The 16,494-nt window shown below is 39.7% G+C and overlaps 1 protein-coding gene across 1 annotated transcript in view; it reads right to left on the reverse strand.

Annotated features, from left to right (window-relative positions):
* Positions 1 to 397: 397 nt before the first annotated feature.
* The window catches only part of LOC115217601 (HMG box-containing protein 1-like), a 78,376-nt gene continuing 62,279 nt past the window's right edge, over positions 398 to 16,494 (reverse strand). The window contains exons 7-12 of the mRNA XM_029787356.2: positions 15,220 to 15,389; positions 14,451 to 14,592; positions 13,104 to 13,161; positions 8,626 to 8,777; positions 4,419 to 4,562; positions 398 to 542 (exon numbers count right to left, since the gene is read on the reverse strand). Of these exons, the coding sequence (XP_029643216.2) occupies position 542; positions 4,419 to 4,562; positions 8,626 to 8,777; positions 13,104 to 13,161; positions 14,451 to 14,592; positions 15,220 to 15,389 (667 nt within the window). The 3' untranslated portion in view covers positions 398 to 541. The remainder of the gene's footprint in view (positions 543 to 4,418; positions 4,563 to 8,625; positions 8,778 to 13,103; positions 13,162 to 14,450; positions 14,593 to 15,219; positions 15,390 to 16,494) is intronic.

The following is a 16,494-nucleotide window of genomic DNA, read 5'->3' on the forward strand; positions in this document are numbered from 1 at the left end:
CAAAACATAAATTTCATGAAAAAAAAAAAAAGAAAATATGAAAAAATAAGATAGGATCTATCTATTTTGAACCAGATTTCTATTTGGGCTGAAGTTTTCAGGAAGATATCAGCCCAAATATTGAAACTATTGCTGCTCAGCTGAGCTACATATTTTATCAATAGTTTGAGATTTTCAGTGAAAATATGTTTTCTTCACACACAGACACACACATATATACAAATATTTTCTACATATACATATATTTTATATATATACATATATTTTATACATATACATATATTTTATACATATACATATATTTTATACATATACATATATTTTATACATACATATATATATATATATATATATATATATATATATATATATATATATATATATATATATACATATATACATATATACATATATATATATGGATAGGTATTTATGTGTAGCTGTGCTTTATGGCAGTGACAAAGCTAGTTGTACACTCTTTGAGATCAGTAGCTGCCTTCATTGAAGTTGGCTTTACAAAATTGTGTTTTTCCAGCATTGATCTGAAAAAAAGGAAAATAGAAAACCTAAGTAACTAATTCAGAGATATCATATGTATGAATAACAATAGTCAAATTAGTATTACCATTTAATGAAGGGACCATTCAAAAGCCAGCTAAATGTATATATTTTATGGGGATAATGGAACACCCCTACACCCCTCCCACGTGACGAGTGGTATGTGGGGCTCGCTATAAATACTTTCATCATCATCATCATCATCATCATTTAGCGTCCGTTCTCCATGCTAGCATGGGTTGGACGGTTCAACTGGGGTCTGGGGAGCCCGAAGGCTGCACCAGGCCAGTCAGATCTGGCAGTGTTTCTACAGCTGGATGCCCTTCCTAACGCCAACCACTCCGAGAGTGTAGTGGGTGATTTTATGTGCCACCGACACAGGTGCCAGACGAGGCTGGCGAACGGCCACGCTCGGATGGTGTTTTTATGTGCCACCGACACAGGTGCCAGACGAGGCTGGCAGACGGCCACGCTCGGATGGTGTTTTTATGTGCCACCGACACAGGTGCCAGATGAGGCTGGCAGGTGCCAGACGAGGCTGGCAGACGGCCACGCTCGGATGGTGTTTTTATGTGCCACCGACACAGGTGCCAGATGAGGCTGGCGGACGGCCACGATCGGATGGTGTTTGTTACGTCCCCAAAGCACGGAGGCCAGTCTATGCGGTACTGGCTACGGCCACGTTCGGATGATTTTCTTGTGTGCCACCGGCACTGGTACCACAAAGATACAAATTCCATTTATGTTCATCTATTTTGATTTGTTTTGATTTGATTTGATTTTCACTTGCCTCAACAGGTCTTCACAAGTGTCACTTGCCTCAACAGGTCTTCACAAGTGTCACAAGAAGGAAGGTATGCACAGGTGGACTGTCTGCGTCGCCGGTCTTCGGATGGTGTCTTTATGTGCCACCGACACAGGTGCCAGATGTGGCTGGCGAACGGCCACGATCGGATGGTTTTCTTGTGTGCCACCGGTACTGGAACCACAAAGATACAATTCCATTGATGTTCATCTATTTTGATTTGGTTTGATTTTCACTTGCCTCAACAGGTCTTCACAAGTGTCACGCGTGTCACACACTTGCCTCAACAGGTCTCCACAAGTGTCACACACTTGCCTCTGCCTCAACAGGTCTTCACAAGTGTCACACACTTGCCTCTGCCTCAACAGTCTTCACAAGTGTCATAAGGGAAGGTATGCACAGGTGGACTGACTACGTCGCCGGGTCTTTGGATGGTGTTTTTATGTGCCAACCGACACAGGTGCCAGGTGAGGCTGGCGAACGGCCACGATCAGATGGTGTTTGTTGTGCCCACAGCACGGAGGCCAGTCGATGCGGTACCAGCTACGGCCACTTCGGATGGTTTTCTTGTGTGCCACCGTTACTGGAACCACAAAGATACAATTCCATTGATATTCATCTATTTTGATTTGGTTTGATTTTCACTTGCCTCAACAGGTCTTCACAAGTGTCACACACTTGCCTCAACAGGTCTTCACAAGTGTCATAAGAGGGAAGGTATGCACAGGTGGACTGACTACGTCGCCGGGTCTTCGGATGGTGTCTTTATGTGCCACCGCACAGGTGCCAGATGAGGCTGGCGAACGGCCACGATCGGATGGTATGGTGTTTTTATGTGCCACCGACACAGGTGCCAGATGAGGCTGGCAGGTGCCAGACGAGGCTGGCAGACGGCCACGCTCGGATGGTTTTTTATGTGCCACCGACACAGGTGCCAGATGAGGCTGGCGGACGGCCACGATCGGATGGTGTTTGTTACGTCCCCAAAGCACGGAGGCCAGTCTATGCGGTACTGGCTACGGCCACGTTCGGATGATTTTCTTGTGTGCCACCGCACTGGTACCGCAAAGATACAAATTCCATTTATGTTCATCTATTTTGATTTGTTTTGATTTGATTTGATTTTCACTTGCCTCAACAGGTCTTCACAAGTGTCACTTGCCTCAACAGGTCTTCACAAGTGTCACAAGAAGGAAGGTATGCACAGGTGGACTGTCTGCGTCGCCGGGTCTTCGGATGGTGTCTTTATGTGCCACCGACACAGGTGCCAGATGTGGCTGGCGAACGGCCACGATCGGATGGTTTTCTTGTGTGCCACCGGTACTGGAACCACAAAGATACAAATTCCATTGATGTTCATCTATTTTGATTTGGTTTGATTTTCACTTGCCTCAACAGGTCTTCACAAGTGTCACGCGTGTCACACACTTGCCTCAACAGTCTCCACAAGTGTCACACACTTGCCTCTGCCTCAACAGGTCTTCACAAGTGTCACACACTTGCCTCTGCCTCAACAGGTCTTCACAAGTGTCATAAGAGGGAAGGTATGCACAGGTGGACTGACTACGTCGCCGGGTCTTTGGATGGTGTTTTTATGTGCCACCGACACAGGTGCCAGGTGAGGCTGGCGAACGGCCACGATCAGATGGTGTTTGTTGTGCCCACGACATAGGAAATTGAGGAGAGTGTCAGTCAAGATACTTGTCTAACTAACTATACTGCTATACTGGAGTGGACGTTATAACAGTCCAACAGAGGATTACAACAATATATAATATTCTTTTCACTTTGTGAAATGAGTAAAGGAACTCCTAGCAACTTTTAGTCTAATTTTGCTTTCATTAGCATAGCCATTATGATTCTCACCAAAGTGGTACTGAAAGAACAGTACAAGATAAATAACAATATGCTTAAGCATTTGATAAAAAAGTGAAGAGGAATGGGGTGCATGTGTTACAGGTCTGCCAATAATATTATGTCTACGCGTTTAGTCATTGCCTTGGAAGTGTGGGCTTCTTTCAGTCTTTATCAATCAAATTTATTCACAAGGCTTTGATCAGCCTCGGGTTACAGTAGAAGACACTTGCCCAAGGTACCATGCAGTGGGACTGAACCTAAAACCATGTGGTTGTGAAGCAAACTTCTTGACAAACCATACTTGCAGCTATGGCCATACCTGCATCTATAATTCTGTCTGCATTTATCAAAGAATCTAAAGAGAATTGGGAAGTTAATAGTGGATCATAGAGCTGGAATGGGGGAGTGAAAACAAAAGATGAGTGGAGATAAGCTACTGTGCAGTCCAGTCGATTTCGTAGAGAAGATAAATGTTATGATGCAGCTCATTATGTTGCCTAACATCACAAATACTCCTTTACAAATCAGTAGCTTTCTGTAACATTTCCCACTATAGCACAAGAATTGATACTCTTGATAGCATTCAAAAGCATTTGCTGCATCTACTAACTTGTTTTATACCATATTCCTCATTTGTTAACAAAGCTGCTAGTAACACATATAGTTTTGCTTAGCCTAACTCTCCACTGGAACTTGTTGCTCAGCTCATCACTTTCCCACTACAACATCAACTAGTAATTTAGCCACTTTTTAAACTGTATTCCTTTTCAGATATTACTTCTTTCTACAAATCTTACAAATAATACATTTGTATAATTCTTGAGGCTTCTTGAATGTAAATGTGTAAGACAAATGGGGTTGTGATGATCGTACATTTCCTAAGAGTGTTAGCATCATAAGAGAAATGATATAAATCAAAATTAGGAATTCCAACAGAAACAAAAGTCCATCTTGCCCAAAGTTGACCTCTATATACTCTATAGACATCATATTATGCAGTAATTGAAATTATAATTATTATTAAACCTCCTTTTTCATTTTTCTACTCTGCTGAGTTTTAGAAAAAAAAGATAGCAAAACTTGAGGGTCTTTTTATTTTTTTTTGAAATGCCAAAAATCAAATAAAAAAACCAAGACAATGCTGATCAAGATCAACAATTAGCAATTTAAAACCAAACAAAAGTAAAAACAAAGTTACCAGCTTTTCACAGATTTTCTTTTCCAACAGTCCGGGTGTATTTTCTTGAGCTGTTCAGCCAAATATTTTGCTTCTTCAGCAAAGACATTGCGTTCCTCAGTTTTCATTTTCTTCCACCTGTCTCCCAGCATAACACTGATGGCTCTAAAGTAGAAAGGAAATCAAAATATGACATTTACTAATACTTCAGTTAATGTAGTAATTCTTCATCCAAGTGGTATTTAGGGTTCAACTGTTTGCCACATGTTCTATTTGAATAAGAAACAAGGAATCTGTCAGCCAATTCATGTTAATTTTGAAGGTTTATCTTATAATTGTTTGTAACTTTAAAAAATGATATTAAAAAAGTCACAACAATATAGCTATAGCCTCTAAATATAAATGTTAACAGGTTAGAGTACTAAAAAATAATTTGATGATTCAAACTGACCATAAATTGCTCTGCTTTCAATCAGTATAAGAAATATATGATTAGTGTCATTATAAATAGAGAAGCCGAAAATATAAATTTCAGGAGTTGGAGTGTAAGCCAAAGGTTCTGTATACTGACACCACAAGAAACTGCAACCCATAACTGTCCACACAACATTGAAAGCCATACATTATGCCCACCTGGTTACATCCAATCAAACACAATATGTACAGATTGTTACAATGCAACTAGTACATTTACAAACACTACCCATCCATAGGTCTTAACTGCTACACTGTACTCCACATAACCCAGCTATGCATGGCTTTTAACCTCAGACAAATGTGACATTTACATTATTTGGTGTGATATATATATATATATACATATATGTCATCATCATCGCCATCATCATCATTTAATGGGTTGGACAATTTGACATGGAACTGGCTAGCAAAGTTGTTCAGACTCGATTGTCTGTTGTGGCATGGTTTCTACAGCTGGATGCCTTTCCTAACACCAGCCACATCGCAGAGTGAACTGGGTGCTTTTTATGTACCACTGGCACAAGTGTGTTTACACAGCTCAGGCACAGGTGCATTAATACAGCACTAGCACAGGTGTGTTGACACAGCACCAGCACCTGAAAGGACAAGCTTGTATGTGTGGAAGACAATGATTTTACTTAGCTTGATGCATCTTATCAATTACGGCAAACTGCTACATCTCCCGGTCCCTTGTCATATATATATCTATATATATATCTGTTTCTTTATTACCCACAAGGGGCTAAACATAGAGGGGACAAACAAGGACAGACAAAGGGATTAAGTCAAGTACATTGACCCCAGTGCGTAATCGACCCCGAAAGGATGAAAGGCAAAGTCGACCTCGGCGGAATTTGAACTCAGAACGTAACGACAGACGAAATATGGCTATGCATTTCGCCTGGCGTGCTAACGTTTCTGCCAGGTCGCCACCTTATATATCTATATATATATATATCATCATCATCTTCTCTCTCCCTCTCTCTCTCTCTGTATATATATATATATATACATGTGATCTCTTGAGCACCACCAGCAAAAATATCTTTTCCTCTGTCTTCCCTTCTTGGGATCTTTCCTTCTCCTTGTTTCCGACGAAGAGCTCTGCTCGAAACGTTAAACCCTCCTTCCCTTCTTTCCTGAGCGTCAATAATACTTTAATTGTTCCACGTCCTCGCGTTGCTGTGTTTTTTTCTCTTTTTTTTCTGTGTTTTCTTGTTTGGATTAACTATATATATATATATATATATATAGTATTTTGATTAAGTGAATCGTTTGAGTAGTTACATCTGAGCTATCTGATGATGGTTTCAAGATGTGGTAAAGAACTTTGGAGAAAAAGTATTTCATTGCTTGATGCTTGTACCTCGACTCCTTGCATCATCAGAGACATCAGCATTTACCTGGAAAGGTGATGTCAACATCAACAATGAACTATGAACACATTTCCAAATAACAGACAACATAATGCTCATTGCAGAAACATTACATCAGCTGCAGACCATACTGACAGCAACCTCAAAATAAACCTCTTCCTCCTCGTTTAACGTTCATTTTCCATGCTGGCATGGGTTGAATGGTTTGACTGAGGTCTGGAGATCCAGTGGCTACACCAGTCTCCAATCTGATCTGGCAATGTTTCTACAGTTGGATGCCCTTCCTAACATCAACCACTCTGAGAGTGTAGTGGGTGCTTTTTATGTGCTACCTGCACAGGAGCCAGTCAGGCAGGCCTGGCATCAATCACGTTCGGATAGTGCTCTTGATGTGCCACTGGCACTGGGGCCAGTCAGGGGGTACTGGCATCAGCCACGTTCAGTTGGTGCTTTTCATGTGCCACCGGCATGAGAGCCAGTTAAGGGGTACTGATACCGGCCACATTCAGATGGTGATTTTTATGTACCACCAGTATGGGAGCCAGTCAGGCGGACCTGGCATCAACCATGTTCAGATGCTGCTTTTTACATGCCACCAGCATGGGAGCCAGTCAGGGCATACTGGCCAGAGCTACAATATTGGTTTTACTTGACTTAACAGATCTTCTCAAGCATATCATATCGCACGACGCATCAGGAGTACATTTACTGGGTTGGACATGCATGGCTGTGATCTCACTTTAGTAGCCGGGTCTTTTCAATGACAGCATATCTCCAAAAGTCTCGGTCTCCTGTAATTGCCTCTGTGAGGCCCAATGTTCAAAGGTCATGCTTCACCATCTCATCCCATGTCTTCCTGGGTCTACCTTTTCCACAGGTTCCTTCCACAGTTAGGGAGTAGCACGTCCTCACACAGCTGTCCTCATCCATACATAACACATGACCATACCAGCAGTCATCTCTCTTGCACATCACATTTGATGCTTCTTATACCCAACTTTTCTCTCAGGGTGCTTACACTCTGTCGTGTATGCACACTGACATTACACATCCAGCTGATAATACTAGCTTCATTTCTTTCAAGCCTTCGCATGTCCTCAGCAGTCATGGCCCATGTTTCACTGTCATGTAGCATGGTAGTTCACAGACATGCATCATACAGTCTACCTTTTATCCTGAGCGAGAGGCCCTTAGTTGTTAGCAGAGGTAGGAGCTCCCTGAACTTTGCCCTGGCTATTCTTATTCTAGCCGCTACACTCTCAGAGTAACCACCCCCACTACAGACTTGGTTGCCTAGGTAACGGAAACTATTAACTACTTCTAGTTTTTCCCCCTGGCATGTGATGGAATCTGTTTTCTGTACATTTTCTATTGCCCCTGTGCATCTGCTACACACAAAAACTATTTTGCTGCACCTTTTATGTGTCCATAGCTTACACCGGGTACATCATAAGGAGTTTCTACCCACACCTTTTCTACAGATCGAGCAGAGCCATCAACTTGAAGGAGTTTGTGGTTTGACAGCCTTCCTACTTACTAAGACTGGTTTTTGCTAGGTTGACCCTAAGGCACATGGAAACAAAATATATGCTGTCCGAAAACATAGCACAATACCTTATAGAGGTAGGAAGTGATGAAATTTGAAGTGAAGGAATATGTCTACTTAGAACATGCCTGAATGCTGAAATCTTGTGGAGAGTAAAAACAGGATGGAAGATGTTAGCCTTGCTTAAAGATGTGCTCAAAGTAAACCATCCTACTTATGCTCATATATGCAAGTGAAACATAGGCTACAACAAAAAACAAACAAACAACAACTAGCTATGACATGGAAGGTCATGGAAAAATCCATGCTAGGAATATCATTGCAGGAGTATATCCAAAATGAGACAATTCAAGAAAGGAGTAGAATGAATGATGCGATCATGTAACACCAAAAGCAGACGTTTTGCTGGACCAAACATGTCTCAAAGTTAAGACAACAGGTGAACCCATGCAGTTGTTGAATGGTATCCAAGAGATCAAAAGAGAACACTCGGAAAACTTCGAAGACAATGGGAAGATGACATTGTCACATAATTAGGACCCAAATGGAAGAGAAGGATACAATCAAGAGAGGAATGGAAGCACATTGTAACTAGCAATATATTGGGACATCTGATAATCTGGTTGACAAAGCAATAAGGCAACATTTGAGCTATACTTTTGACTGAACAAGAGTGACTAGAAGGAGCTATTCAATATCATCACTACCACTGCTGCAAATAACAACAATAACATCAAAACACTGTATACTATAATTGCACAAGAAGCTTTAAGGTTAATAATGATAGGTTTTCTGCTAGTAATGAAAAATAAACAGTTGCTTTTACCTGTTATCTCTCCCAGGGTACATCTGGGTATATTCCAATCGGTTTTTCTTAGCAAAAAGCATAAATCCATTCATCGGTCGTTTGGCTTTTAAAGAGTCAGTTTTGACAACAGGCGGTTTTTTAGCTTGATTTTCTTCAAGATCTCGACGTTGCTGTAAATGGAAATTAAAAAATGAAATAGTCAAATGTGAGAAAAAAAAAGAAGAAATGGAATAATTTATCTAACTTTTACTAGTTTCCCTTAAAATATTGGAAACAAGACTTACAATGGCTGTAAATTTACTACTGACCACTATGGTCATGAGTTTAACTCTTTAACATTTGAACTGACCACATCCAACCGAATTCTACCTGTTTTATATTCAAACTGGCCAGGTCTGACCTCTCACACCTCTCATTCTAAAAATCTTAAAGATATGAGGTCACACATAATTAATTCAAAACAATATGAATAAATAAGTATTACATTTGACAAAGTAATCTAAATGTGAAATTTAATTTTGTCACTGTCTTCTAAGTCTTGATAACATGTAACTCTGTTTTCTTCAGTTTGGTTAGCTACCAACAACTTATACTTCAGTATAACTAAGATATAAGTTATAGTTATACTTAAGAATAAGTTCTACTTATATTTCATACAAGAGTAGTTTACATAAAGAGTAATATTAGGCAGGGATCTCTGTCATTTGATGACGAGGAATCAGTTGATCAATCAACTGAATTACCTGTTCCTAAAGACTGAGTTTTTATTAGTTACTGAAGTTGTGTTGTGTCACTAGACAATGTACTTACCTCTCAACAACCTAGACTACTTAACTGAACATTCCACAGACATGCACACTCAAAGTAATTCATAGGCAGAATCAGTGTGACACAGACAAGGTTGTGTCCTTTGGATTACAGATATAATCCACCTGATGGGTTTCAATTGAGTTTCCATCTATCCAATTTCACTCACTTGGTATGAGTCAACCAAAAGCTATAGAAATTGAAATGGCATTGACACAAGAGTCCACAAAGTGGGACCGAACTCAAGATCATGAGATAGTGAAGCAAAATCTTGATTCATTAAGCCAATCTACACATCATCATCATCAAGTGTTTAAAACAACTGCTTCAACAAAAACCATTCCAACGATGTTATCATGGAAGAATGAATGTTGAATAATAAAGTAATAAAAAGGATGGCACCATAAGAATACTTTTGTGTTAACAATTAGTTTTGATATAGAATTGGTTAATATTGGCATTGAAATAAAACTAGTTTTGGAGTAGTGCATGGTCAGCTAAATCAACTTCAGTGTTTGACTGGTACTTATTTTATCAATTCCATGAAGAATGAAAGTTAAGTCAACCCCAGTAGGATTTGAACTCAGACAAAAAGGACATGACTAATTGCTATAATGCATTTAACCTGGTCCACTATTGTTTCTCATATACTACTATCCTCAATTTGGTAAATATCAAGGACTACATCTGAAGTCATAGCCAAGTTAATAAGATGCTGACAAGCTGAAAGACTGAGTTTTTATTAGTTACTGAAGTTGTGTTGTGTCACTAGACAATGTACTTACCTCTCAACAACCCAGACTACTTAACTATGAATAGTATCTATGTATAGATACAAAATACTGCTGTAAGTAGCAGGTGTACTTTATAAGTGAAAAATGTCATCAGTACTAGGTTAAAGCACACAATCTACTGGCATACCTAATCAAGAGAAATACATCTCTCAGCCACTTAGGTGTATGAAAGACGAGATAACTTCCTAACAAGATATTTCTCAGCGACAGGTAACAAACACAAGAATTTATGGAGAAAGATCTTGCGCAAATTAGGTTCAATTAATAGTTCCACAACCCATGTCATCAGAACTCAAGTTGTTCACAAATATTAGATGCAAGTTGGTTTCAGCACAAGATATAAACTGAGGATTACACTCAAGATTATCAAAACTATCAACGTCTTAAACAAAGCTCTCTCTCTCTCTCTCTTTCTCTCTCTCTCTCTTTCTCTCTCTCTCTCTTTCTCTCTCTCTCTCTCACACACACACACACACACGCACAAACACTGAGAGATTTATGTTTCTGAGTTTTTTAAGTTTGTTTGTTGAGCACAAATATCCAATGAAAGTATAATTTTTAAAAATCATGCAATTAAAAACAAAATTAATTGAATAGTTCAGTAAATCTAAACACAACAGGTGTAAGTACTACTGCTAAGCACTCAGGTTTAGCAATGTAAAATAACATAATCTACATTGAAGAAAAACACAAGAGACATCCTCTACAAGGCTGCACATTTCCTAAAAATAGCAGCCAAATCTTCCACAGCTTCAATTTTTCATCTTGATAAAAAAAAAAAAAATGGACTTATTGGGCAGTGTAATTCAAGATATGTCATTCAAGGTAAAACAGGGTGGTCATGGATGATGGATACTTTTGATCAAAAGTGTGCCTAAGCAGTAGTAAGTTGAAGCAAAATAAACAATAACGCAACTGAACCTTTAATGAGAAATCATCATCATCATCGTTTAACGTCCGCTTTCCATGCTAGCATGGGTTGGACAGTTTGACTGAAGGCTGGCGAACCAGATGGCTGCACCAGGCTCCAGTCTTGATCGGGCAGAGTTTCTACAGCTGGATGCCCTTCCTAACGCCAACCACTCCGAGAGTGTAATGGGTGCTTTTATGTGCCACCGGCACGGGGGCCAGTCAGGCGGTACTAGCGACGACCTCGCTCAAATCTTTTTCAACATGCCACCGGCACAGGTGCTAGTAAGGCGATGCTGGTAACGATCACACTTGAATGGTGCCTTTTACATGCCACTGGCACAGAAGCCAGTTAGTCGCTCTGGCAACGATCACACTCGGATGGTGCTCTTAGTACCCTACTAGCACGGGGCACAAGGTGACGCTGGTAACGATCACACTCGAATGGTGCCTTTTATGTGCAAGAAAATATGACCTTGAATATTTTCCCACTCACATAAAAATTTTTTTAAAAGACAAGAGAAAAATAAAGCTACTAAAAGATAGCAGTCAAGTTTGATACCTTGAATCTTTTACTTTTTACTTGTTCCAGTCATCTGACTGTGGTCATGCTGGAGCACACCTTGAAGAGTTTTAGTAAAACAGATCAATCCCAATACTTATTTTTTAAAATCTAGTACTAAAGTCATAAGAATGTAAACAAACCAACAACAGTTGTCAGGCAGTGTAGGTGAAATGAACACAGGTACAGACACATATGCGTGCGCACGCACACACACAGCCAGCTGCCACATAGTTTTCATCTACAAATTCACTCACAAAGCAATGGTTGGCTTGGAGTTATAGAAGACACTTGTCTAAGGTGCCACACAGAAGGACGGAACCCAAAATTATGTGACTGCAAAGCGAGTTTCTTAACCATACAGCCTTACCTGCACCTATTTAAGTAATATTTACAAATAAATATATTTATAATTGAAAACATATGCTACCTTGAGAAAAAAAATTAAAACATAGGCATGACTGTGTGGTAAGAAGCATGCTTCCCAACCACATGATTTCCAGTTCAATCCCACTACATGCCTTCTACTATAGCCTAAAGCCAACCAAAGCCCTGCAAGTGGATTTGGTAGATGGAAACTGAAAGAAGCCTGCCGTGTGTGTGTGTGTGTGTATTTGCGTGTTTGTCCCCCCCCCACTGCTGCTTGACAACTGATGCTGATGTGTTTATGTCCCCATAACTTAGCGGTTTGGCAAAAGACCAATACAATAAGTACCAGGCTTACAAAGAAAAAGTCCTGGGGTTAATTTCTTCGAGTAAAACCCTTTAAGGCAGTGCTCCAGCATGGCTGCAATCAAATAATTGAAACAAGTAAAAGAATAAAAGAATACACCACACTTAATTTTTAATTTACTATCGCGACCGTTGCCAGTGCCACCCCGACTGGCCTCATGCCGGTAGCACGTAAAAAGCACCATCCGTTCGTGTCCGTTGCCAGCCTCGCCTGGCCCTCATGCCGGTGGCACATAAAAAGCACCATCCGTTCGTGGCCGTTTGCCAGCTCTGTCTGGCACCTGTGCAGGTGGCACGTAAAAAGCACCCACTACACTCACGGGGTGGTTGGCGTTAGGAAGGGCATCCAGCCGTAGAAACACTGCCAGATTTGACTGGGCCTGATGAAGCCTTCTGGCTTCACAGACCCCAGTAGAACCGTCCAACCCATGCTAGCATGGAAAACAGACGCTAAACGATGATGATGATGATGATGATGATGATCTTTTGAGGGTTTTTTCCCCTCACCAATGCATAAGCAGTTCAGACTGAAAGCATGTCTGAAATAAAAGGGACTAGTTTTATAAACAACAACACTACAATTAGTTGTGTGATCAGTACTCTGAACTGAATATTTTTCTAACCATTTTTAAGACCACCTCTTTATCTCGCTTCCTTACTTTTAGATGAAGAAGGCAAACCAATCAACTTACTTTGGCCATATAGCTGAGTGCAAGAACAGCAGATGAATCTGATGGGGTAAAGTCAAAGCTGCAATTAGAAATAATTGAATATTAGAAGAATATATTCACTGAGGAATATACCACTCCCTAATATAATTAACATATAAAGGTTTCATTATGGAAGACTATGTAGGCCCATACTTCTGGCATAACTGAATTAGCCATAGTAGTGTCCACTAAACAATAAACAAGCAACAAATTTAATAAGAAAGCATCATTATACTTATGAATTAAATTGTTTTGAAAACATATCACATTCTGTTAATCTGCACTATTCCCTTTCACTTATAATAAAATGAGTATCCCTATAGCAGTATAAGTAATTCTGGTAGGAGTATGTTAAATTGTTAGATGAAAGAGGTCAAGAAATTGAACAATATGGCTTATACAATGTACTTTTAATGACATTCGTATACAGTGCTCAGGTGCACTACAGCTCATTAGAAAAAAAGCAGAAGTGTATGAACAGTACATGAAACAATGCACAGGAAGTAAAAAGTGAATGAGTTGTTAAAGAACAAAAAATAGGGGGAGCATCAGGTGTACTGTTAACAAATTTCAGGAAGCATGGAAGTTTTGAAGGATGCAATGTTCTGACAGTCAACAACTGGTGCAAGTAGTTTATTCCATGCTTCAGCAAATCTGAACTTGAAAAAATGGTTCCAAAAGTCATGGATGCTGTGTTGCTTTTGGATTTTGTAAAAATTCCAATGAAAATTTTGATTCTTTAGGGGCTACATAAACACACTCCCTTCAACTTCAAATTTTTGCTTCTCAAAAATTCTTCCTTGGTCAGACTCTTCTACCTCCGTCCCACCACTGCCATCAATTATCATCATTATTATTATTTTACATATACTGTCCATGCTGGTATGGGTTGCTTGGGTCAATAAGATCCAACAAGTTGGAGAGCATTATTAATAATCCACTGAGAAATGTTGAGAATTTGGGTTTTAAAGAAAGGAGGAGACCTTGGTAAACATGGAATGAGGTGGTGAAGGCTGTTCCCAGGATGCTGAGTCTCAAAGAGGAAATGATAATGGACCAAGATGATTGGTGATATGCAGTGCTTGAGAAAACCCAACCATCTATGTTAGCACAGCATGTCTGAAGTTCAAACATGTGTATAAAAGCACAACTAAGTCCCTCAGTCACCTTGTCATGTCTACAACTGCTCTTCTTTATTTCTTTCCCTTTCCTCCACTTAGATGACTAGGTCTAAGTGGAGGAAAGGGAAAGAACACTCCCTCACTTATATTTAAAATATAAAAATGCTAAAGTTAAAGAGTGTCTCAAATAATACACTAGAAAACTGACCTTTGCTGGAGCGTTTCAAACACTTCATGAGTATAAGTAGCATCATGGTGCAATGGAGGCAAACAGATATCATCTTCCTCCAGCTTCCGACATGGGATGCCATAATGCTCCACTGTTACAGCAGGATTATAAGATGACCATCCTAAAATTAAGAGAGAGGATCAAATGAATAAACAGGGATCACATACAGCAATATAACATTATAACAATAATCTCTTAAAAGAGAAGAGCTTTAATCAGTTGAATCAACCATCAGCATATCATTGACATTCATCATTGTAATGATCATACTGGAGTGAAAAATAAAATCACCCATTCAGGAAGTGAATTCAGTAGAGAAGCACTAATGTAAAAGAGCACAATGTTTTTGTTCCAAGTTAGACTTGATCGAACAGACCTATATCAAATCATTCCAGCCATGACTAACTTGTCTTTTTTCCAGACTTTGTATCAGGCAATGCTGCATCCAGTTTTAAAATGGTAAGGTGTGATTCAACTGACATTTATAGCAAGATAAGCAACCATATAGAGGATCCTTTATTGGCTGATATAATAGGAAATGCATGCTTACACACATATCATAGTAAGAAATTAATACACTGCCACACAATATCATTCCAAACTACCATGCAATAGCACATTTCCATTCAAGATACACAATAAATAACCTTCATAAACCTGTTCCCACACAGCTATAATTAATCAAAGCCTTTATTTTTTACCAAGAAATTTCAGCAAACAATAGCTTTAAAGGAATGGAAGAACTTACCTTTCTCTGATACAAAAAATGGATGATCTGGTGCACATTTAGCCAACAATGAAGACTGGGTGTCAATATCTGGTGACATTTTCAAATTCAGATGCCATGCGTTGTTCTCTGAATCTTTTCCATCATATATTTTAGTCATACGAACAAGACGTAAGCCTTTTGCAGCATAGCTAAACAAATGATGGACAATAAAACAAAACAATAATTAGATTTGATAAAATGAAAACTTAGGAATGAAAGCTTAACTTTGTAATAGTAGATATTTCAACTGTTGTGAAAATCATGACACAAAGATACAGGTATGCAACACTGCTATGACATATCATCCAGACAAAAAACAAAGCACATATCAAAAGTTGAAATCAAACTCGGTGATTGGCATCCATTGCTAGTGGATTGCTAAGAGTACCATACGAGTGAGATCGTTGCCAGAGCAACAAGGTGGCCTTCGTGCCGATGGCACATTAAACACACTATTCGAGCGTGATCGTTACCGTGTCTTCTTACTAGCACTTGTGCTGGTGGCACGTGAAACATTCGAGCAAGGTCATCGCCAGTGCCGCTGGACTGGCTCCTGGGCAGGTGGCACATAAAAGCACCATTTGGACGTGGCCGTTGCCAGTACCACCAAACTGGCCCTTGTACCGGTGGCACGTAAAAGCACCCACTACACTCTCAGAGTGGTTGGTGTTAGGAAGGGCATCCAGCTGTAGAAACTCTGCCAGATCAGATTGGAGTCTGGTTCGCCAGACCTCAGTCAAATCGTCCAACCCATGCTAGCATGGAAAGCGGGCATTAAATGATGATGATGATGATGTCAATTTGTTTAAGGCAGAATCATTTGCACACAGGACAAAATACTCAGTGGCATTTCATCTGTCCTTATGTTCTGAGTTTAAATTCTACCGGGGTTGACTTTGGCTTTCATCCTTTCATGGTCAATAAAATAAGTACCAGTTGAGTACTGGAGTTGATATAATTGACTTACTCCTTCCATTGAATTTGCTGGCCTTGAGCCAAAATATGAAAGCAGTATACTGTTAACCTGTTTTCTAAAACTCTGTGATAAGCTACCACCATCAGTGTTGTTTAATAGACCCCTGAGCCTGAAAAATGGCAGTCACCAAGCGCCAAAAAGTTCACTAAACCATTTTCACTACAGTCACTGCTAAAATTATTAACGATAAAAAGCAAAATCTGAACAGTAAAACTGAACATATGAACATGTAACATGGTCACACTATAACACTGCATAGCAATGTGTAACATTCTCAC

The sequence above is a fragment of the Octopus sinensis genome, linkage group LG1 (assembly GCF_006345805.1).
Source record: "Octopus sinensis linkage group LG1, ASM634580v1, whole genome shotgun sequence".
NCBI classification, from domain to species: domain Eukaryota; kingdom Metazoa; phylum Mollusca; class Cephalopoda; order Octopoda; family Octopodidae; genus Octopus; species Octopus sinensis.